Source organism: Tachysurus vachellii, chromosome 8 (genome assembly GCF_030014155.1).
Source record: "Tachysurus vachellii isolate PV-2020 chromosome 8, HZAU_Pvac_v1, whole genome shotgun sequence".
Lineage (NCBI taxonomy): Eukaryota > Metazoa > Chordata > Actinopteri > Siluriformes > Bagridae > Tachysurus > Tachysurus vachellii.
In genome coordinates, this window is record NC_083467.1 from 24,070,971 (window position 1) to 24,096,501 (window position 25,531).

Sequence of the window (25,531 nt, forward strand, 5' to 3'; positions counted from 1 at the left end):
CTGCCTTGAAGTTCACCACGGAAGTTTCCAGAAATCTGTGTTTCCACTTCCCACACAACTGGCTAAGTTTTTGTGACAACATATACACTTCAGGATCATTTCTCAGTGTGCCTGCTTACGGTACAGAAAACATGCTAAACTGCTGCTAATTGTGTGTAAATACTGTATATATATGTAGATAAATGCCTTTACAGGTGAGCTATGTGTGTGATATTATCCAGGTAAGCTACTGTATGTAGGGTTTGTTGTAGGGTTTATTCTCCTCTATTTCGCCTGCACTAACAAATCTAATTCTAGTCAGGAAGGAATTGGTCATTAGCAGGATGAAAGAAACATGGTGGCCTCTCGCAGGACTGTGCGCTTATTCAATCAGCGTGTTTACTAGACACAGCTAATTAAACCCGCATCGATACAGATTTCACAAATGGCAGCACAAGAGCAGGTATCTATAGACATCTATATTTAAGTGACATAAAGTGAGTAGTGATGCACAGAGCAAGAGAAGCTCATTTTCTGACCAGCTGATGGATAATCTGTGTGGAGATGTGCAGTAGGGTATGGACGGTCTGGGATGAGACGGTCACATGATCAGTTAGAATAAGGGATAATCCCTCGATCATTAATTAAATAAGTATACAAATATTCATAAAAAGATTACAAAATCATTTAAAAATCATTGGAGGTAATAGTGAAGGAAAACAGAGAAAGAAAGAAAGAAAGAAAGAAAGAAAGAAAGAAAGAAAGAAAGAAAGGAGTAAAATAATTGGGTATAATAATGGGGTAAAGTAATGCGAATGGAGTATCACTTGTCCAGATTGCAGTGGGTAGTGGTGTGTGTGTGTGTGTGTGTGTGAATATGTGCACGGTATGTGTGTGTGTATGTGTGTCTGTTTGTGTGTGTGTATGTGCACCTCTACTGGTAGGTGTGTACGTGCACCTCTCCTGGTATGTGTGTGTACGCGTGTCTCTCATGGTGGGTGTGTGTGTGTACATGCACCTCTCATGGAGGGTGTGTGTACGCGCACCTCTCATGGTTGGTGTGTGTGTGTGTGTACACACACCTCTCATGGTATGTGTGTGTGTACGCGCATCTCTCGTGGCGAGTGTCTGTGTGTGTGTACACGCACCTCTCATGGAGGGTGTGTGTACGTGCACCTCTCATGGTTAGTGTATGTGTGTGCACGCGAACCTCTCATGGTTGGTGTGAGTGTGTGTGTACACGAATCTCTCATGGTGGGTGTGGGTGTGGGTGTGTGTACACGCACCTCTCAAGGTGGGTGTGTGTGTGTGTGTGTGTGTGTGCGCGCATCTCTCATGGTGGTTGTGTGTGTGTATGCACACCTCTCATGGTGTGTGTGTGTATGTGCACCTCTCAAGGTGGGTGGGTGTGTGTGTGTGTGTGTGAGTGTGTGTGTGTGTGTGTGTGTGTGTGTGCGCGCATCTCTCATGGTGGTTGTGTGTGTATGCACACCTCTCAAGGTGGGTGGGTGTGTGTGTGTGTGTGTGAGTGTGTGTGTGTGTGTGTGCGCGCATCTCTCATGGTGGTTGTGTGAGTATGCACACCTCTCATGGTGTGTGTGTGTGTGTGTGTGTGTGTGTGTGTGCGCGTGCATCTCTCATGGTGTGTGTGTGTATGTGCACCTCTCATGGTGTGTGTGTGTGTGTGTGTGCGCGCATCTCTCATGGTGGTTGTGTGTGTGTATGCACACCTCTCATGGTGTGTGTGTGTGTATGTGCACCTCTCATGGTGTGTGTGTGTATGTGCACCTCTCATGGTGTGTGTGTGTGTGTGTGTGTGTGTGTGTGTGTGTGCGCGCATCTCTCATGGTGTGTGTGTATGTGCACCTCTCATGGTGTGTGTGTGTGTGTGTGTGTGTGTGTGTGTGTGTACGCGCACCTCTCATTGTGGGTGGTGTGTACACACTGGTCTTCCTCTGGGCCGGAGACAGTTGAGTCTGCCGTGTTCAGTGGAAAAGTGGAAAAACACAGTGAGAGATAGAAGCAGGATCACTTTACACTTACTCTATTTCAGGCGGAGCGCTCGACAAGAAAATAAGCATCTTGTTTCAGAGCAGAGCATTCTGGGTACACGTAATAAGAGGCACTCGCCGAACACATCATCACGTGTGTATGTGTGTGTGTGTGTGTGTGTCTGAGAGAGGGAGTGTAAGAGAGTACGATGGGATGGAGGATCAAAGTGGCGCTTTAAAAGGTTAAGTGGATTCAGCTGAGAGAGATCTGAGCATCTCCTAAGCACATTAACACATATAAAGGTCCTTACCTCTGACTGACCGCCTGCTGACTGCTTATCATCTGGACAGAGAGAGAGAGAGAGAGAGAGAGAGAGAGAGAGAGAGAGAGAGAGAGAGAGAGAGAGAGAGAACATGCACGATAGCAATACAGGGAGAGAAAGAAAGAGACAGAAAGAAAGAAAAAGAGAGAAAGAGAAACAAAGTTAGTGAGAAAGAAATGGTGAGAGTAAAAGATAAACAGAGAATAAAAGAGAAAAAAGACAGAAAATAGAGAGAAGTGAGAAAAGTGAGTGAGAGTGAGAAACAGACAGAGAGCATGAGAGAGAGAAATAGAACATGAGAAAGAATAAAAGAGAGAAATACATGTACAAAGAGAGAAAAGGACAGAGAAGTAGCAAAAAATAGTATGTGAGAGAAAACAAGAGAGAGAGAGAGAGAGAAAGAGAGAGGGAGAGCGTGTGAGAATGAGAAACAGAAAAAGTTCAGTAAAATCTAATCAACAAGCGATCTTTTGATGATTTGTTGGTCGCTTTACAGTCAAAACGTAACGCGATTTTCATCTTACGACAAATAAACTCAATAAGCCTAGATATGTCTGCTGTGTGACGCTTTGCTCTGAGGGAAAGAAAGAAAGAAAGAAAGAAAGAAAGACCAGAGAAAGATAAAGTGAGCCTCACATTATCCTCGAGTTTTGTAGTACATAGTGCTAAAAAACAAAGAAGCAACTCGACAAGGCAGATTGAGTGTGTAGTGATTTAACTACAGTGATGGTGTTAAAACTACAATTATTAATGAGGCCCTTGTCATAAAAGACACACACACACCATGAGAGGTGCGTGTATAAACACAGACACACACACACCATGAGAGGTGCGTGTATAAACACAGACACACACACCATGAGAGGTGCGTGTATAAACACAGACACACACACCATGAGAGGTGCGTGTATAAACACAGACACACACACACCATGAGAGGTGCGTGTATAAACACAGACACACACACACCATGAGAGGTGCGTGTATAAACACAGACACACACACACCATGAGAGGTGCGTGTATAAACACAGACACACACACACCATGAGAGGTGCGTGTTTAAACACAGACACACACACACCATGAGAGGTGCGTGTTTAAACACAGACACACACACACCATGAGAGGTGCGTGTTTAAACACAGACACACACACACCATGAGAGGTGCGTGTTTAAACACAGACACACACACACCATGAGAGGTGCGTGTATAAACACAGACACACACACACCATGAGAGGTGCGTGTATAAACACAGACACACACACACCATGAGAGGTGCGTGTATAAACACAGACACACACACACCATGAGAGGTGCGTGTATAAACACAGACACACACACACCATGAGAGGTGCGTGTATAAACACAGACACACACACACCATGAGAGGTGCGTGTATAAACACAGACACACACACACCATGAGAGGTGCGTGTATAAACACAGACACACACACACCATGAGAGGTGCGTGTATAAACACAGACACACACACACCATGAGAGGTGCGTGTATAAACACAGACACACACACACCATGAGAGGTGCGTGTATAAACACAGACACACACACACCATGAGAGGTGCGTGTATAAACACAGACACACACACACCATGAGAGGTGCGTGTATAAACACAGACACACACACACCATGAGAGGTGCGTGTATAAACACAGACACACACACACCATGAGAGGTGCGTGTATAAACACAGACACACACACACCATGAGAGGTGCGTGTATAAACACAGACACACACACACCATGAGAGGTGCGTGTATAAACACAGACACACACACACCATGAGAGGTGCGTGTATAAACACAGACACACACACACCATGAGAGGTGCGTGTATAAACACAGACACACACACACCATGAGAGGTGCGTGTATAAACACAGACACACACACCATGAGAGGTGCGTGTATAAACACAGACACACACACACCATGAGAGGTGCGTGTATAAACACAGACACACACACACCATGAGAGGTGCGTGTATAAACACAGACACACACACACCATGAGAGGTGCGTGTATAAACACAGACACACACACACCATGAGAGGTGCGTGTATAAACACAGACACACACACACCATGAGAGGTGCGTGTATAAACACAGACACACACACACCATGAGAGGTGCGTGTATAAACACAGACACACACACACCATGAGAGGTGCGTGTATAAACACAGACACACACACACCATGAGAGGTGCGTGTATAAACACAGACACACACACACCATGAGAGGTGCGTGTATAAACACAGACACACACACACCATGAGAGGTGCGTGTATAAACACAGACACACACACCATGAGAGGTGCGTGTATAAACACAGACACACACACACCATGAGAGGTGCGTGTATAAACACAGACACACACACACCATGAGAGGTGCGTGTATAAACACAGACACACACACACACCATGAGAGGTGCGTGTATAAACACAGACACACACACACACCATGAGAGGTGCGTGTATAAACACAGACACACACACACCATGAGAGGTGCGTGTATAAACACAGACACACACACACCATGAGAGGTGCGTGTATAAACACAGACACACACACACCATGAGAGGTGCGTGTATAAACACAGACACACACACACCATGAGAGGTGCGTGTATAAACACAGACACACACACCATGAGAGGTGCGTGTATAAACACAGACACACACACACCATGAGAGGTGCGTGTATAAACACAGACACACACACACCATGAGAGGTGCGTGTATAAACACAGACACACACACACCATGAGAGGTGCGTGTATAAACACAGACACACACACACCATGAGAGGTGCGTGTATAAACACAGACACACACACCATGAGAGGTGCGTGTATAAACACAGACACACACACACCATGAGAGGTGCGTGTATAAACACAGACACACACACACCATGAGAGGTGCGTGTATAAACACAGACACACACACACCATGAGAGGTGCGTGTATAAACACAGACACACACACACCATGAGAGGTGCGTGTATAAACACAGACACACACACACACCATGAGAGGTGCGTGTATAAACACAGACACACACACACACCATGAGAGGTGCGTGTATAAACACAGACACACACACACACCATGAGAGGTGCGTGTATAAACACAGACACACACACACACCATGAGAGGTGCGTGTATAAACACAGACACACACACACCATGAGAGGTGCGTGTATAAACACAGACACACACACCATGAGAGGTGCGTGTATAAACACAGACACACACACACCATGAGAGGTGCGTGTATAAACACAGACACACACACACCATGAGAGGTGCGTGTATAAACACAGACACACACACACCATGAGAGGTGCGTGTATAAACACAGACACACACACACCATGAGAGGTGCGTGTATAAACACAGACACACACACACCATGAGAGGTGCGTGTATAAACACAGACACACACACACCATGAGAGGTGCGTGTATAAACACAGACACACACACACCATGAGAGGTGCGTGTATAAACACAGACACACACACACCATGAGAGGTGCGTGTATAAACACAGACACACACACACCATGAGAGGTGCGTGTATACACACACACACACACCATGTGAGGTGCAGGTATACAAACACACACACACACACCATGAGAGGTGCGTGTATAAACACAGACACACACACCATGAGAGGTGCGTGTATAAACACAGACACACACACACACCATGAGAGGTGCGTGTATAAACACAGACACACACACACCATGAGAGGTGCGTGTATAAACACAGACACACACACACACCATGAGAGGTGCGTGTATAAACACAGACACACACACACACCATGAGAGGTGCGTGTATAAACACAGACACACACACACACCATGAGAGGTGCATGTATAAACACAGACACACACACACCATGAGAGGTGCGTGTATAAACACAGACACACACACACCATGAGAGGTGCGTGTATAAACACAGACACACACACCATGAGAGGTGCGTGTATAAACACAGACACACACACACCATGAGAGGTGCGTGTATAAACACAGACACACACACACCATGAGAGGTGCGTGTATAAACACAGACACACACACACCATGAGAGGTGCGTGTATACACACACACACACCATGTGAGGTGCAGGTATACAAACACACACACACACACCATGAGAGGTGCGTGTATAAACACAGACACACACACACCATGAGAGGTGCACTTATACACACACACACACCATGAGAGGTGCGTGTATACACAGACACAGACACACCATGAGAGGTGTGTGTATAAACACAGACACACACACACCATGAAAGGTGCGTGTATACACAGACACACACACACACACAATGAGAGGTGCGTGTATACACACACACACACACCATGTGAGGTGCAGGTATACAAACACACACACACACACACCATGAGAGGTGCATGTATACACAGACACAAACACACCATGAGAGGTGCGTGTATACACACACAAACACACCATGAGAGGTGCGTGTATACACACACACACACACACACCATGAGAGGTGCTTGTATACACAGACACACACACACCATGAGAGGTGCATGTATAAACACAGACACACACACTATGAGAGGTGCGTGTATACACACACACCAGAACCAGCACTGCTATCTGCTTTGATACTCCATTCCCATTACTTTACCCCATTATTAAACCCCATTATATTACCTCTTTCTTTCTTTCTTTCATTCTTTCTTTCTTTCTTTCTTTCTTTCTTTTCTTTCTTTCTTTCTTTTTCTTTCGTTCTTTCTTTCTTTCACATAATATCATCAATACCCAGTGTGTTATCTCAGCCTTCTGGGCCAATATCCGACAGTACAAGGACAACTAACTTCCTTGCTCGCTTCATGATGAAGGAACAGAATTGTTTACTGCTTTGTGTTTCAGTCAACTTAACCAGACGACATAACCCTATCAATACACTAAACATGATTACTGTGGATGGAATCATCTGGAAAGACCATGGAGATGGCTTTGGACTGCCATCATTGTACATTTGATAACATAAAAAAAAAGACTTCATGATAAAACTGTATTGAATTTAGAAACGATGCTGATGCTCATATTCATTCATTCATTCATTCATTCATTCATTCATCTTCTACCGCTTATCCGAACTACCTCGGGTCACGGGGAGCCTGTGCCTATCTCAGGCGTCATCGGGCATCAAGGCAGGATACACCCTGGACGGAGTGCTCATATTCATATGTTGCTTAAAAGCTTTTGGTTGCATAATTGCACTTGACTATATAAAGTAAATGATTTATAATCACACACTCCAGTGTCACTCTCCAGTTTCTCTCAAGGTTTCTTTCCTCAAATAATGTCAGTTTTTGAGTTTTTTTCCTTGCCACTGTCATCTCTGGAGTGACCAGTATGGATAAATTAAAAAATAAAATTATGCTTAAAGTTATGCTTGGAGATTCACTGACTGTCCTCTAGGGGGCATTCTGGTGTGTTGTGTTATGTGTTGTTTGTTTTATTTTTACGTGTCTGGTCTTGTTACTCACTCACCCAGTACTTTTCCCAGTGTTTCCTGTTCTTCTTTCCCCTGTGTTTTTTGTAAATGGTGTCTGTTTTGCTATCACTGCATTCGGGTTTGGATTTTACCTTGAGAGGCACCACCTTAAGATTGAACACATCAGTGTGTCTATATTATAAGCTGATCTAAAGTAACGGAACGTAAAGTAATATCACTGGATACTTTGAGCAACCATGTTGATATGATGTCACTTCCTGAACGAAATGACTGAACTGTCCGATATTAAACTGAACTGAGATAAAGGGTGGATGGAACAGTGCTCTTTGTTTGGTGAGTATGGGATAGAAAATATGGAGAAAGAAAGAAAGAAAGAAAGAAAGAAAGAAAGAAAGAAAGAAAGAAAGAAAGAAAGAAAGAAAAAGAGGAGTAATATAATGGGGTATAATAATGGGATAAAAGTAATGGGAATGTTACTGTGTTTGTATTTGTGTGTGTGTGTGTGTGTGTATTTGTGTGTGTGTGTGTGTGTGTGTGTGTGTGTGTGTGTGTGTGTGTGTGTGTGTGTGTGCGTGTACATGCACCTCTCTTGGTGGGTGGTGTGTGTGTGTTAATGAGAATGTTGGTGTGTTTATGTGTGTGTGCGAGAAAGAAAGAAAGAAAGAAAGAAAGAAAGAAAGAAAGAAAGAAAGAAAGAAAGAAATTGAAGTGAAAAACATGGTGGATGGAACAGTGTTATTTCTTTGCTAAGTATTGTATAGAAAAGAAAGAAAGAAAGAAAGAAAGAAAGAAAGAAAGAAAGAAAGAAAGAAAGAACACAGAAAACAAATGAACAAATATTGTATACTTTGGTATGAACAGTCCTAGTTGGAATCATCACATATTATTTACAACATATCTCAACTTTAATAATATAAATTCCACTTTCATTATTCACTCATAAAATAGCACTTGATCAAACACATCCTATTATTTCACCTAAGACAGATAATGTGACACTTAGACAGGGACGATACAAACACCAGGTCCATCATAACAAGTGAAAGAACAGCCCATGTTTTTGTTCCAACAGTTAATTGTGCATAAAATTTAATCAAGCTACTAAAATTTAATCTAAGATACTAAATTGAGTTGAAATCATAATGAGTGTGTGGAATGAAGCCTATTTTCTCATACTGTTCTACCACATTATGCTATTTTTTACTGTTGATGTAATGAAATAATTCCGGATAAGATGACTGATCACACATCTGCTACACATACAGCTAACTTTAAGTTAATTAATTAATTAATCCATAAAAAATTGCTTTTGAAAGATGTCCATTAATGTCTAATTTCCTCTGGGTGGGAAAAAATATTGTGCACTAATTACATAACTAGGGGGGCACGGTGGCTTAGTGGTTAGCACGTTCGCCTCACACCTCCAGGGTCGGGGTTCGATTCCCGCCTCCGCCTTGTGTGTGTGGAGTTTGCATGTTCTCCCCGTGCCTCGGGGGTTTCCTCCGGGTACTCCGGTTTCCTCCTCCGGTCCAAAGACATACATGGTAGGTTGATTGGCATCTCTGGAAAATTGTCCGTAGTGTGTGATTGCGTGAGTGAATGAGTGTGTGTGTGTGTGTGCCCTGCGATGGGTTGGCACTCCGTCCAGGGTGTATCCTGCCTTGATGCCCGATGATGCCTGAGATGACGCCCCCGTGACCCGAGGTAGTTCGGATAAGCGGTAGAAAATGAATGAATGAATGAATGAATTACATAACTAATTAATTCTTTATGTGTATTTGTCATGAGTGTTTATTTAACATTGACCTTAATGGCTTTCCACACCTGTTTAGTACGTTTACAGCCCAAAACAACCAGTTCAATATGATATAATGTGGTTACATCAAACTATCACCCACTTTTGTGTTTTTTTTGTGTATGTTTTTGTGTTTGTTTAGTATTAATAAGTTATTATCATTTCAGTATTAATTCCTCTCTTAATGCATAGAACTAAATCTGCAAGTGTTTAAATTTGATCTAGACTCATGCAGCTAACTGATTTTTACAGGATATGCACTAATAATTATGTAATAATGTTTATAGAAAATCACTTCTCAGTGTTTTGGTCTCATGAGCTTGAGAACAGAAAGTCTGTTCTCTGAAATATAACTGAAAAAGAAAATAAATGTTTTTTTCACCTTCCAAATAAATCCTTTTTTTTTTTTTTTAATTTTTATTATTGACCTTTTTTTTCATTTGGATATTCATCATGCAATTTATCATATTTAACAACAAAATAAAACAGAACACTTGGCAATCACTAAAGTATCGCTTAAAGAGCCATTAAAAACATGCGATTCCTTACAGATTAACACTCATTAAAGAGTGTTTACAAGGCACCCCGTGTTCTGTACTGTGTTCAGTTCATGTTTTTAATAAACTGCACAAAAGATTATTGTTGTGTGGATGTGAAGTGTATCTGCAGGACTGGTTGGCATCATAAAGAGCTCCCTAGCCAGGAAAAAACAGCTCCAACATTCCCTAAAGACATGAGCTACACACACTCTCTGTTTATTTCCCCTTCAATCCCTGACTCACATATAGACCCTCACTCACCGTGTGAGCCACACAACTGCTTTTTATACACACTGTACTCTTACACATCTCACTAAATTCCTTTCTTACTCAGACGCTCAGCTACCAATCAGTGGTCAAAGTGCACTCATTATAGAGAAAATTAAAGTTAAAATTAAATTAATTACAAACAAAGCAACGAACAACACAGGAACGTGGAGCACAGACGAGGCACTCGTGCAGTAACGCAGCATTCTGTTTGGGTGACATCAACGCTTTATATACACAGAAGGAAATCATTACACACAGGAGGCTATTATGCAAAAGTCCACAGGAGTATAGAACAACCTGCACCACCAAACAACACGGTCCAGCTCTAATGAAGAAAGCCGAGCCAAAATGTTCGGAGAGGCAGCAACGACATGACGCAAGTTTACAGCCTCTTCAGAAAGGTTCCTTTATAAGGCACCAGCGGCACGTTTTTACAAACGCACAGAAATGCCAACTACACAAAGAAGCGCCTGTAGTCTGAATGCTGCACTATGCATCCTTGCTCCCACTCACGCCCCTTTACCATTACACGCCACAAAACCCAGTAACCACACACTCTACACAAACCGCAACACTACATAGCATGTAAGAAAAAATAAACAGATTTATTATTCTTTTTTTTATTTTTATTTTTTTTTAGAGAAGTCCAAAAGGATGCATCTGTTAACTCGTTTCCCACATAATAATACAATCGATCATTATTTTCTTTGTTGAGATTTCCCAGTCAGGGGACTGCATAAAAAAAATGGAAATAAAAACTTCTAATGAAGTTAAATAAAAGTTAACAGTGATTGGTTCGATCCTCAGATAGACGCCGTGGCTGATCGGATTCGTTTTAATTCGTGTTCTGAAAATTTTAGCCCCAAATGGACCATTTCTCTCAAAGCGGTCAGGAGAAAAAAACAAAAAACAAACAAACAGACAGACAGACCGATGCAATCAACATCCAAATTACACCATTTCAGCATTTCCCATGCTTTTCAAAGCTGACTTACAAAACAAAGAATACATCTTTTTTTTTTTTATCCAAGAAAGAAGGACCAGACAAACAAAATACAGACAATAAAAAAAAGGAAAAAAAAAGTGGCTCAGTGGTTAAGATGTCGGACTACTGGACTACAAGAAGACTTTGAGTTCAAATGCCTGGGCCCTTGAGAATTGCCTGTAACCTTCAACTGCTCAGTTGTACAAAAATCACTAAAATATACCGTCGCTGTCAGACGGAATCCTCGTATCTCCAAAACCGTTATTTTTCAGGAAATTAAAAAAACGCCATACCTTATCTGCAGTGCACAGGGTTTAGTCCGCGTTGCAGTGGATTGTCTTGTGCTAAATTCCTGTCCTCAGACGAGCACCAGATTTAGCGGGGGTCAAGATTTTTTTTTCTTTGAGCCCAGTGTTTTGAAGACATTTACCTCAGAAGATGTGTTGATTCGTTGCGACTCTTATTAAGGAGAAATATGCCACGAAGCTCTCCCACGGTGTCCAATGGAGTTATGAGATTTGCGCTCAAGCTATTTTCAAGACTTTAGATTGGTTAATAACTTGTAAAAATAACAGACCCATGTGGGGACTGACCAATAGCATCGATATGTGAAAAAATATGAAATTGACCAAATTTGGACATACGAGGTTTCCGCCCGACAGCGACGATATGTTACTTTAGGTAAGAGTGTCTGCTCTATAACTCTATATAACTCTATTCATTTCAGTTCAGTTTTATTTGTATAGCACTTTTAACAGCAGACGTTGCCACAATGAAGCTTTACAGAAATATATGAATTCAGGATATTAATGAAAAATTTTCATTTTAAATTTTAAAAAGTTTGTCGGAAGTCGTTCCCCTAAGCACGTTTATCTAGATAATGCAATGCACTTATTAGCTAGCTAGCTCTCATACTGTAGCTTAATTATCCAGTATTAAGATTAAGAGCATTAAGAGTAGGTTGGCTCAGAGTCAGTGATTTAAGTACTGAAAAATCATCAACGTATTAGTTTATGTTATTAATTCAACAATAATGAGGACAAAGGAATTATTTTAAATAAATAAATAAATAAAATTTTTGTTATGATTATATACAGTATAGATATTAAATTATACTTCTTTAATTTCTTGGACTTTTTTCTTTTTGTTCAATTTTTAAACTATTTCTTCAGTCTTGTCGTCTATCCCTTTTTAAATTATAAGGTCTGTTTGCTAGGAGGGATGCAAACTCTCGCACCCAGCTGTGTATTAGTGAGATAAACAAACTTAACATGTTGTTAGTGTTAGATTTATTTTTCCTGGAAGATGGATGCAACAATCCTAAAACGGGTACACTTTTATGTTCAGAAATATCATTATATTATTTATTATAATATTATTCATATTTCAGATCTGTATATTAATCCTTGAGTTGTTCGAAAAAAAATGTTTTTGTTATTATTTTATCCATATTGTGTCAACAATTTTTTACCCATTGACAGTTTTGAATTTTTACACATAATCCAAATCCATGTATTTTGCAATTAAAATGTTTTTTTTATCGTTTCTTTGCATTTCTTTTGTAATTTATTTGCATTATTCATTCTGTTTGCTAAGAGGGACATATAAACTTTTCCACACAGCTGTAGATTTGTGACCCCACGAACTGAGCATGTGGTCAGCGTTAATATTTGTGCTCACAGGGGGTTTGTCCTTAAGGCATTAAACATTGCTGAGTCTGATCCCACAACACATGAAGTTCATTTAGCTTAGAACTCAGGACGAGTTAAAGTCAGATCTGACGTTTACTAGATGTGCGCTGAAGGCACATTACAGCTATTTTGAGTGTGATTTGATTACTTTGAGTACGATGTTGTAAAGAATTATTTTGGGAATGAATTGGAAACAATACAAGTGAAAAATCAGAGGATAGAATATCATTATGTTTTGCTTTGACTCTCTGTGTCACTCTGCATGGTTCTCCTTGTTCCATATGGTGACGCAACAGGGAGGCTGTTTGTAAGATATCGACTTGCTCTTCAATGTCACACACACACACACACACACACACACACACACACACACACACACACACACACACACACACACACACACACACACTCAGGCTGTGTCTTAGCAGACAGATGTGCTCTAACATCTTTCCAGAACTTGCTCCATACTGCAAAAGACTTTATCAATGTTCACTTAGATTAAAGTCCTATGAATTTTTGATGAACATCAGAGAACCAACAGAAAAGGACCATTCTATTATTTTCAAATGTACTGCTAGAACATGAGACACAAAATCTTTATGAATGTTCAGCATACAGTACAGATGGATTTCACATGTTAGGTCACAGCTGGACTGCAAATGGACCACAGCTGGAACATTAAGATCTTAAGCAACATGCCAGTGTCTTTGTGTCTATATATTGTCCATTTTTGCAGTCAATTCAGGATTTAATCAGCACCAAATCAATTTAGAGTATTATTGTAGATTAATGTAAAACTCTCTAGACTATGTGTTATTTTTAAACTTTACTAAGACATTATTATATCATGTATTATTATATTATTCATATTTTTCAATTTTTACTACAAATTTTTCATTTTGTTTATTAAAAAAAAATATTTACCATAAAAAACCATGTATTATGCAACTTTATGTAAAATAAATAAATAAATAAATAAAAAAAAGAGAAGATTAAAACAATCTGGATCTGTGTATAAATAATTTATACATTAATGGGTTTGATTCTTCATTCTGATTGGACAGAAGGTAGTGAATACTTTTCTATAAACATAGTTCAGCCAGAACAGCTGGCCATAATTATTTCAAATCATAAATTAATACTACTACTAATAATAATAATGATCAGTATTATTATTATTATTATTATTATTATTATTATTATTATTATTATTATTGTTATATTACCAGGTTACACAAGTAGGCCATTTTTGGAAGGAGTCTCCAGTGTCAAGTGCTTAGAAACATTTAGACTTAAAACTTAACTTCTCTCTTTTCTTTCAAAAATTCTTGAACACATTGTCTATAAACAACTGTCTGTCTATCTCTCACAGAACAACCTCCAAGATCCCAATCAGTCTGGCTTTAAAGCAGCACATTCGACTACATGCTAGATCAGCCAAGCTGTCATCTGTCCTCATCCTTCTAGACCAGCGGTATCCAATCTTATCCACAAAGGGCCGGTGTGGGTGCAGGTTTTCATTCCAACCAAGCAGAAGCCACACCAGAGTTTACTAAAAGCCAATAACTGATTAAACAGGTGGAATCAGGTGTGACTTCTGCTTGGTTGGAATGAAAACCTGCACCCACACCGGCCCTTTGTGGATAAGATTGGACATCGCTGTCCTAGACCTTTTAGCAGCATTTGATACGGTCAACCACGGTTCACCCTCAGGAGTCTTGGAATTTGCGGATCAGCGTCGGAATGGTTTGCTTCCTACCTGAAAGGACACTCATATCAGGTAACCTGGAGAGGACAGGAGTGACATCTGCTCCACACAGACTCTCCATTGGTATCCCACAGGGCTCAGGGCTTGGTCCTCTTCTTTTCTCCCTGTATACTCACTCTCTTGGTGAAGTTATTTCCTCACAAGAGTTCTCTTACCACTGCTATGCTGATGATACACAACTTATCTTCTCTTTTCCACCATCAGATACCACAGCTTCTGTTCGGATCTCAGCATGTCGGGCAGACATATCATCGTGGATGACGGCTCATCAGTTGAAGCTCAATCCTAGCAAAACTGAACTGCTGATCATCCCAGGTGAATCATCCCCAGGTCATGATCTTGCAAACGATCTGATCTCCTCTTCAGTCACAGCTCGCAACATTGGGGTAACCATTGACACGCAACTGTCCTTTTCCTCTCATGTTGCTAATGTAACACGCTCATGTCTGTTCCTTCTCTACAACATTAGAAGGATTCGGCCATTTTTGTCCACACAGGCTGCTCAGGTACTTGTTCAGTCTCTAGGCATCTCAAGACTGGACTTCTGCAACTCACTGCTTGCAGAACGCAATTCATCCTCTACAAATGATCCATAATACAGCTGCATGACTTGTTTTGAAGCTGCCTAAGGTCTCACATACCACCCTGCTGCTGTACAGCCGCCACTCACTGGCTATTTTCAAACGACGGGTGAAGACCTACTTATTCATGAAACATTAGCACTTTCTTCCCTGTTTGTTGTATGTGTGTATTTAAAAAAATAAAACTTTGATTTGGGTTCATGGTATCTTAAGTCTGTATCCTAGTGAACCAGAGTGATTGTATTCAATGATAGGGACCTAAAGGCACTTCTGTACGTCGCTCTGGATAAGGGCATCTGTCAAATACTCACTCATCTTCTACCGCTTATCCGAACTACCTCGGGTCACGGGGAGCCTGTGCCTATCTCAGGCGTCATCGGGCATCAAGGCAGGATACACCCTGGACGGAGTGCCAACCCATCGCAGAACACACACACACTCATATTCACTCACGCAATCACACACTACGGACAATTTTCCAGAGATGCCAATCAACCTACCATGCATGTCTTTGGACCGGGGGAGGAAACCGGAGTACCCGGAGGAAACCCCCGAGGCACGGGGAGAACATGCAAACTCCACACACACAAGGCGGAGGTGGGAATCGAACACACAACCCTGGAGGTGTGAGGCGAACATGCTAACCACTAAGCCACCGTGCCCCTCTGTCAAATACTTTAAATGTAAATGTAAGTCATAGTGGTTTCTCTGTCTTAGTATTGTTAACTATTAATATGCTAGTTAACAGTTTAACGGATGTCCCACAACACTGTCATGTAGCATATTTCTCCAGGGAGGAGAGGAATAAAATGTGCTCTGGTAGGAGAATAATAAAATTTGGAGTGGTAACTGTAACTAAGCTTTATCTCAGGTCACATAACACCACCCTAGTGTTGATTATTTTCATATAAATGCAAACTTTGTATGTCATCATTTTGACCTACAGATAGACAAATCATAGCTTCATCAAAGTCAGTCAAATCTTTTGAAAATACAAAGATTCAAAGATCTCAAATTGTCTGTTAGACCAATAGTAACATTTTATGGTTCAAAATATCTCAGAGGACTGACAAAACAACGTCTCAGAAATATTTTTAAATAGACAGAGAATTCAGGTACACCAACTGCCCTTTACTTGTAAATAAATATCTGAGTGTACAGCTTGTCTTTAACGTCATTCTGAATGACCAAATGGGAAACTTTATAAATGTCCCACAACAAGCTTAAAATATTGTCCAGAATGAAAAGGATTAAAAATGTCCAAGACTAAAGCTAGAATCTTCTCACAGTACAGATCTGACCTTTTTTCACCCCAAACAGCTTGACCACTGTCCCTGAAATCACCATGGAGCTTCACCCAAAGTCCCAAACAGCAGACAAAACACCTTACAAAACAAACACACTATCGCATTCTCAAGGAGAATGATAACAGCAGCAAAAATTCTCTCAAGGTCTAAACAGTGTGTGTGTGTGTGTGTGTGTGTGTTTGTGTCTGTTTTGTACTGTATAACATAAATATATATATATGTGTGTGTGTGTGTGTGTGTGTTTGTGTGTATGTCTGTGTGTGTTTTGTACTGTATAACACATATGTGTGTGTGGCTGTGTGTATGTGTGTGTGTGTGTGTGCATGTGTATGTGTGGTTTGTACTGTATAACATAAATTCTATATATATATATATATATATATATATATATATATATATATATATATATATATATATATATATATATATGTGTGTGTGTGTTTGTGTGTGTGTCTGTGTCTGTTTTGTACTGTATAACACACATATATATGTGTATATGTGCGTGTGCATGTGTTTGTGTGGTTTGTACTGTATAACACATAAATATGTGTGTGTGTGTGTGTCTGTGTGTATGTCTGTGTATGTTTTGTACTGTATAACATAAATGTGTGTGTGTGTGGGTGCTTTGTACTGTATAACACACATATATATGTGTATGTGTGTGTTTGTGCATATGTATGAGTGTGTGTGGTTTGTACTGTGTAACACGTGTGTGTGTGTGTGTCTGTGTGTTTTGTAGTGTACAACATTTAGATGTGTTAATATTCCATGTAAATGAATGATTGCAGTGACAACATGACACATATTTATAAAAGTATCAGGAATAAATCTTTCTTCAGTCTTCTGAGGAAAACTGATTCAACACACCATGTGTCCAATCTCACCTTATATGACTTACATTTTAATTCAATTTACTGATGAATCAGCTGTTTGAACAGGAACGTAGGTTATATGAGCCTTTTATGAGGCTTTCAGCTCAGCGTTGAACGGTAATGTAATGTCAGTGATGTAATGTAATGTAATGGTTATTATTTTTCACTACTTTAACACATTAGTCCTGGTTCATGTAGAGCTTTATAAGCACGTCATGACTTAAATCACATCACACTGCGTTGGAAATAAATAAATGAAGTCCTAAAAGTTAAAGCAAAGCAAAATGCATCAGAAAGTGATGAAACTCAAAGGTGCCAATACTTTTTTTTTCCCCATAATTTGTTTACAATGCTTAAATATTGTAAGGTTTTTACGTTTAAATGGCCCTATATATAAATATATTTGGATTGATATCATGGTTTACTGAGTAATAGTGAACTCTTAGAGCTGCATGCACTTTTTATTTTCATCCTTGACCCAAAAGACTCCATTTTGAACCAATCCTCTTCATGCACACACTCCAGATAAGTATACTTGTGTGTAATGAGGGTGTTTTGCAACGAGAACATGATGTTACCTGATGCATTGGGGTCGTTATAGATGACGAGAGTGGCTGGAGTGGGCCTTCGTTTGCGTATCTGTGAAGAAGGGAGCGGAAAAAAGAGAGTTTTGTTCACGTTATTTCATTGATTTTAATTGTGTCGCAAAAGATGTGGCATGTGTTATTAAAGTAATAAGAGATTTCGTAAAAAAATTTATTTATGAACGTAAAAAAGATGAGGATAAGCATATTCAGCTGAGTATATAGAGTAAAGCATGAAAGATTATTGCTCTATTTTGAATTTATCACAAAAAACACATAATTCAGACACTAATTTTGGTGCAAAAAAAAAACCATCATTATAAAATTACTGTTTTATTTCTTCAATTAGGTTAGGAACATTCATTCATTCATTCATTCATTTTCTACCGCTTATCCGAACTACCTCGGGTCACGGGGAGCCTGTGCCTATCTCAGGCGTCATCGGGCATCGAGGCAGGATACACCCTGGACGGAGTGCCAACCCATCGCAGGGCACACACACACACTCTCATTCACTTAAGCAATCACACACTACGGACAATTTTCCAGAGATGCCAATCAACCTACCATGCATGTCTTTGGACCGGGGAGGAAACCGGAGTACCCGGAGGAAACCCCCGAGGCACGGGGAGAACATGCAAACTCCACACACACAAGGCGGAGGCGGGAATCGAACCCCCAAACCTAGAGGTGTGAGGCGAATGTGCTAACCACTAAGCCACCGTGCCCCCGGTTAGGAACATTTAAAGCACAAAATTTGAAATTATAAAAAAAATAACTTTATTATACAGTTTTTTGGTATAACAGAATATATATATATATACATATATATATATATATATATATATATATATATACGTATATATATATATATATATATATATATATATATATATATATATATATATATATATACGTATATATATATATATATATATATATATATATATATATATATATATATATATATATATATATATACGTATATATATATATACGTATATATATATATATATACGTATATATATATATATATATATTCAAGACATTTTCATTCACCATGATGTTCATTTCTTTGTGGTATAGAAATGCGATTTTATAATTTTTTCTTCAGGTGTTTAGTTTATTAGTAAGTTCATTCAAAATGTATTACTTTTATAACTTTTAATATTTAAGCAAGTCAATCAACTCACTTTTTCAACTCCAACGGCTCAGAAAAGAGCACAGCTTCATAAAACGGTAACTTAACGACGATGATTATGATGATGCGTGTTTTTTTTTTATTTTTTATTTTTTTTGTACTTGAGATGCACGGTTGAACTTTTAGCCATCTGATAACTGAGAACCTTTACTGAAAGCTGAACCCTGCACTATAGTCAGTTTGCTCTCCTTCACCATCTTTATTGTACACTTAAAGTCCTATAATCGTGTAGCCGTGGCTCTCTTTCCTCTCCAGAATGATCAGGAGACACAGAATTAGATCTGACGCTGCCTCTTCTAATGGACCTCTAACTCAGCACAAGAGAGCTCGCTCCTGATTGGTCAAACTGGCATCGTCGTCGTCTTCATAAAATCGGCTGAGCGTGTTACAGTTTCCATCATTACTCCGTCTGCTTTGAAGAGAGTCTGCTTTTCAGGCTCAGGGATGATGAAAACAGTGCTTACATCCAGCCATGGATATAATTTATATAAACTTAATTCTTAATTTTATTGCATGAATTCAGAAATTGCATTACTACAATAGATTACTATTGAAATTGTTATAAATGAACATTTTATTAACAAAAACTGTGAACCATCATCATAATCAGCATTTATTAATGAAGTAATTAATTAAAGCTAGTAAATATAAACTACGTATATCACTTGGCAGCAGTATGAATAAAGCTATGAGATCACCAGATGTTAGTAACGAGAGTAACTACTGAATCTCTGTCTCTACTCACATGTTCCGCTGCCTGAGGGTCCAAATGGCTCTGAAAGAGCGGAACGGCAAACTGGATCTTCTTAGGACTGTTGGGCTCCATGATGTCGAGAGTTAAAGGGGACGGAGAGTGAGAAGCAGAGTGCGAGAGTAAAAGAAAGAGAGCAAAAAAGACAAAGAACAGCTGTGTGGTCAGGCATACAGCCACTCCACTCTCTACTGGCCCCCTCCTTATGTGAGCCGGTGATTAGTCTCCCTCCTGGACTGCCCGCCTTCTCCTGTTCCACCATACAGCGAGAGAGAGAGAGAGAGAGAGAGAGAGAGAGAGAGAGAGAGAGAGAGAAAGAGAGAGAGAGAGAGAGAGAGAGTTTTAACTATTGAGTAATAAGCAAGATGGAGTTAGAGTGTTGGTTTGTTTCTCTCAATCCTCTATAAAAAGCCAAATGGTTCCGCTTTCTCCAGCACAAAGCTTCCAGGATATCCTTGGTTATCTTTTGCCCTCTGGCCTCTCTGTAAGAGTGTGTGTGTGTGTGTGTGTGTGTGTTGGCCTCAGATGGCCGAGGTTTATCCTCCACCATCATAAACATTAGCAGGACTCAGTGCAGGGCAATATAAGCTCCCAGTGGGGCATGCTGATGCACTCTACATTATTGATGATTCAAGTTCAGGAAGCTGTTCTTTTTAGCCGAATTCGCTGCTTCGGACAAAGCAAGAACCTCGTACAGCCACGAGCACTAAGACACGTGCTTCATCATGCTGTCACATCATTTGGAGGATTTTTAATTATTCAGATATTAAGCCATGCTGAAGATGAATCAGTGTCGTCCTACAAGAGAGCATGATTATTTTTAGGATGGTGCAGATCAAATTTCGAACATTTTGTTTCAATACAGTATAAGCAATTTGAAAATGTTATAAACAAAAAACAACACAATTAAAGATATAGATGTACAACAACACAATTAAAGGTATAGATATTATACACCCTGGATTGAACACTATTCTATTTCAGGGCTCTATGAACAAACAAATTCACACAAAGTTGCACCAAGTGTCAATGAAACATACAGCCGCATACAGTAACTGGGGTGGTTTTCTGGTAGTGGGAGGAAACTAGAGGACCCTGAGAAAACACAGAGGGACACTAACCCAAGCTCAGGAGCAACCTAGAACTAGCAATGAAGCAGTAATTCTACTTGCTATGCCACTGTGCTGCTTTCAAATGACACCAGACAAAATTAAAGTACAATGAAACTTTTACCAAATGCTTTGAGTGGTGCATGTAACTGAGTCAAGACATTACTTTCTCTTCTGTCAATCAGACAAAGACTAGCCAATCACAATGAAAGAGATCAAGCATGTTTTAGCCATCGCCCTGTTGTATCGGTAACTAAGGGCATCTGGAAAAAGGTCATCACCATTTCGCTAATCAGAAGAAAATTAAAACAAATAAAAAACACTTAGCAAACTATTCAACCAATATATGGAACACATCCAGTCTTGGACTAAATCTAATTTGCGTGAGCGACCCTCAGCCTAACCTAGGACCTATTCCAAGTGAACCATTTACTCTGGCTGCTGGCCATCTGCCGCTTCATCGATCCGGTGCTCGCTAATTAGCCTGGGATCCAAAACACAGCTGGACACAAGCAAAAAGAAAAAAAACACTACTTCAGTCATTCTAGAAAAGTAATCCTACTGGATCTGTTCTAACTATGAATACTGACAGGTTTACTTCAATGATTCAATGATTCAGTTTACCACATAAAAGATTATGTTATAATGGTGGAATCTTGATTGGTCAGAATTTGTTGATACATTTATTATAACTACAGCTCTAACAGTAGTCACAGGTTTATATGATTGTACTCATTTCTATAGCAACACTTGTTAGAATTGTAAGCTACTGTACATGATAGATAATTTTGCTGCTTCAAAAGGCAAGTTATATAGGTTAGGATTGGGTTAGGAATAGGGGGGCACAGTGGCTTAGTGGTTAGCACGTTCTCCTCACACCTTCAGGGTTGGGCGTTCGATTCCCGCCTCTGCCTTGTGTGTGTGGAGTTTGCATGTTCTCCCCGTGCCTCGGGGGTTTCCTCCGGGTACTCCGGTTTCCTCCCCCGGTCCAAAGACATGCATGGTAGGTTGATTGGCATCTCTGGAAAATTGTCCCTAGTGTGTGATTGTGTGAGTGAATGAGAGTGTGTGTGTGCCCTGCGATGGGTTGGCACTCCGTCCAGGGTGTATCCTGCCTTGATGCCCAATGACGCCTGAGATAGGCACAGGCTCCCCGTGACCCGAGGTAGTTCGGATAAGCGGTAGAAGATGAATGAATGGACGGGACAAACGACTGTTACATTAAAGTGCTTGGGAAGTGAGAAATAACCAATTTACATGTGCAAAGAAAGAAAAATGCAACATTATTTACAGCATTTTAACCCTTGACACCCTCCAAAACAGTTATGATGACACATGGAATGTCTCATATTGAGCAGTATTATCATGGGCTTGCTTTTCATGTATATAGCTTCAAGGTTCTCCATCTTTTTGTTGGCAGGACTTTTTGTAGCAGCTTTTAACACCACATCCAGTCAGTCAACGTAATCCAGGAACGTCTAAACTCCTGTGTGTGAATGCTGAGCAAGAAACACATATAAACACACTTTCTTATACTGTACACTATCGCACAATTTCTATCTAGCTACCCACAAAGAGTATGTTAAAGGTAGCGCTCATTATTGGAGTCAAGCAGCCCTCATCCATAAACATACGAAAAGCAGGTACACCAAGATAATTATGTCCTTGTGTGTGTTGAATGAGGTAAGAGAGGGAAAGAGTGTCAAAAGGATGAAATTAACACACTCTGAAAGGTCTAAGTTACCCCACCGAGGAGAGAAATCTGATTTAGCACTCGTCATCTACTCTCTGGTAAACAAGGTAATTTTCCTCATCCAACCTTCATCTCATAGCAGAAAAACACTCTTACCCCACTGCACTACTTAAACACAAAGTGGTGGTGATAACCACAGGAGTTATTTGGTTACACAAAAGCATGTTGTTTAATAGCGGACATTGCTAGCCGCTGAAACAGCCCTTTATATTGAATCGGTTGCATCTCTTCGTGTCTGAAAACTCACACAAAAGCACGACATCACATCCCTGAGCCACTCATTTAGTTACCCACAATCCCACAAACAGGCCTCACAATGGCTACTCATGCTCAAGGAGGCACGTTTCCATAGAAATGGGCAGCTGGATTGGGTTTCAGTGGCGTGAAATTATTTTTAGATCAGGACTCGTGTATTAATTTCCCTCCTGTGCATTAGATATGAAGATAGAAAGAAGCTCTTGGCCATCAAGCCATAATCTGATATACCACCTGCATAACACACACAAGGCGTTTAACTGAGATGATTTAATTAGGTGAAATTTCAACAAAGCTTGTTTATATGTCCATGCAGATGCCAATGATACTAAAGCATGTGGAAAAATCTGGATAATTATTTCAGCAGATTTTCAAATTATAGCTGTATCATGGGTCTCTGATACAGTGCCTGGATCAATTTTAACAGATCATTTTATTATTTTTTTTGCTTTTTGACACCAATGGGAGCAATCACAACCCATAACATATCAGATGCCACAGCTTCTGTTCGGATCTCAGCATGTCTGGCAGAAATTTCATCGTGGATGACGGCTCATCAGTTAAAGCTCAATCCTAGCAAAACTGAGCTGCTGTTCATCCCAGGTGACTCATCCCCAGGTCATGATCTTGCTATCTCCTTGCACAACGATCTGATCTCCCCTTCAGCCATAGCTCGCAACCTTGGGGTAACCATGGACAATCAACCGTCCTTTTCCTCTCATGTTGCTAATGTGACTCGCTCATGTCGGTTTCTTCTCTACAACATTAGAAGGATTCGGCCCTTTCTGTCCACACAGGCTGCTCAGGTACTTGTTCAGTCTCTAGGCATCTCAAGACTGGACTTCTGCAACGCACTGCTGGCAGGTCTACCTATGAACGCAATCCGTCCTCTGCAAATGATCCAAAATGCAGCCGCACGGCTTGTTTTCAACCTGCCAAAGTTCTCACATACCACCCCGCTGCTGCGATCCCTCCACTGGCTTCCGGTAGCTGCACGCATCAGATTCAAAACACTGATGCTGGCCTACAAAGCCAAAAATGGACCAGCTCCCTCTGACCTCAAAGCCCTCATCACTCCTCACACTGCACCCCGCACCCTCCGATCTAACAGCACTGCTCGACTGGTTCCACCATCGCTCAGGGTAAGAGGCAAGTATACTACAAGACTTTTCTCTGTACTGGCACCAAGGTGGTGGAATGAACTTCCCCTAGAGGTCCGGACAGCTGAGTCACTGGATATTTTCAAGCGGCGGTTGAAGACCTACTTATTCAGGAAACACTTCAACTAGCACTTCTTTCCTTATCTTTTGCATTTAAAAAAAAACACAACCTTTGACACTTTTTCATTGTAACTTTGAACAAATGTTTTAAACTCATGGTATCTTAAGTATGTAACTTAGTGAGCCAGCATTAATGTATTCAATGTTAGAGATTTAAGCACTTATGTACGTCGCTCTGGATAAGGGCGTCTGCCAAATGCTGTAAATGTAAATGTAAATAATCAGAGTTATATTTACTCTGGATTTCTTATAACTGATCAATGAATGAAATTTATTCCAAATCTCAGAAACTCAAAAACAAGTAGGTGCTTATATAATAAAAACAGTCAAACGGAAAAGGTAAAGAAAAAACATACTAAAAACCCTGAATTATGGGCTGAAGTATGCATGGATTCTCCCACTTGAGTTCCTCAGTGTGACCTGCAATCCTTAGATTGAGCATGATGAGTCTGGGACTATGTACAGTGCCTTGCAAAAGTATTCATACACACTGAACTTGTCTACATTTTGACATGTTACAACCACAAAGAAAAATGTATTTTATTGGAATTTTATGAAATAGACCGAAAGAAAGTGGCACATAATTGTCATGTGGAATGAAAAATATAAATGATGTCCAAATTTTTTTTTTTACAAACAAATATCTGAAAAGAGGGGGGCACGGTGTCTTAGTGGTTAGCACATTTGCCTCACACCTCCAGGGTTGGGGGTTCGATTCCCGCCTCCACCTTGTGTGTGGAGTTTGCATGTTCTCCCCGTGCCTCGGGGGTTTCCTCCGGGTACTCCGGTTTCCTCCCCCGGTCCAAAGACATGCATGGTAGGTTGATTGGCATCTCTGGAAAATTGTCCGTAGTGTGTGATTGCGTGAGTGAATGAGTGTGTGTGTGCCCTCCGATGGGGTGGCACTCCGTCCAGGGTGTATCCTGCCTTGATGCCTGATGCCCGATGAA

General features: G+C 40.4%; 1 protein-coding gene across 2 annotated transcripts in view; it reads right to left on the reverse strand.

Moving 5' to 3' along the window:
* ppp1r1c (protein phosphatase 1, regulatory (inhibitor) subunit 1C) overlaps nt 1-20,402 on the reverse strand; it is a 38,627-nt gene extending 18,225 nt beyond the window's left edge. The window contains exons 1-4 of one of the 2 annotated variants that reach the window (XM_060877029.1): nt 20,179-20,402; nt 18,227-18,287; nt 2,282-2,313; nt 1,898-1,955 (exon numbers count right to left, since the gene is read on the reverse strand). In XM_060877029.1, coding sequence (XP_060733012.1) covers nt 1,898-1,955; nt 2,282-2,313; nt 18,227-18,287; nt 20,179-20,259 — 232 coding nt within the window. In that variant the 5' untranslated portion in view covers nt 20,260-20,402. The remainder of the gene's footprint in view (nt 1-1,897; nt 1,956-2,281; nt 2,314-18,226; nt 18,288-20,178) is intronic. The other variant, XM_060877028.1, reaches the window with a different exon arrangement.
* Between the last annotated feature and the right edge of the window lie 5,129 nt (nt 20,403-25,531).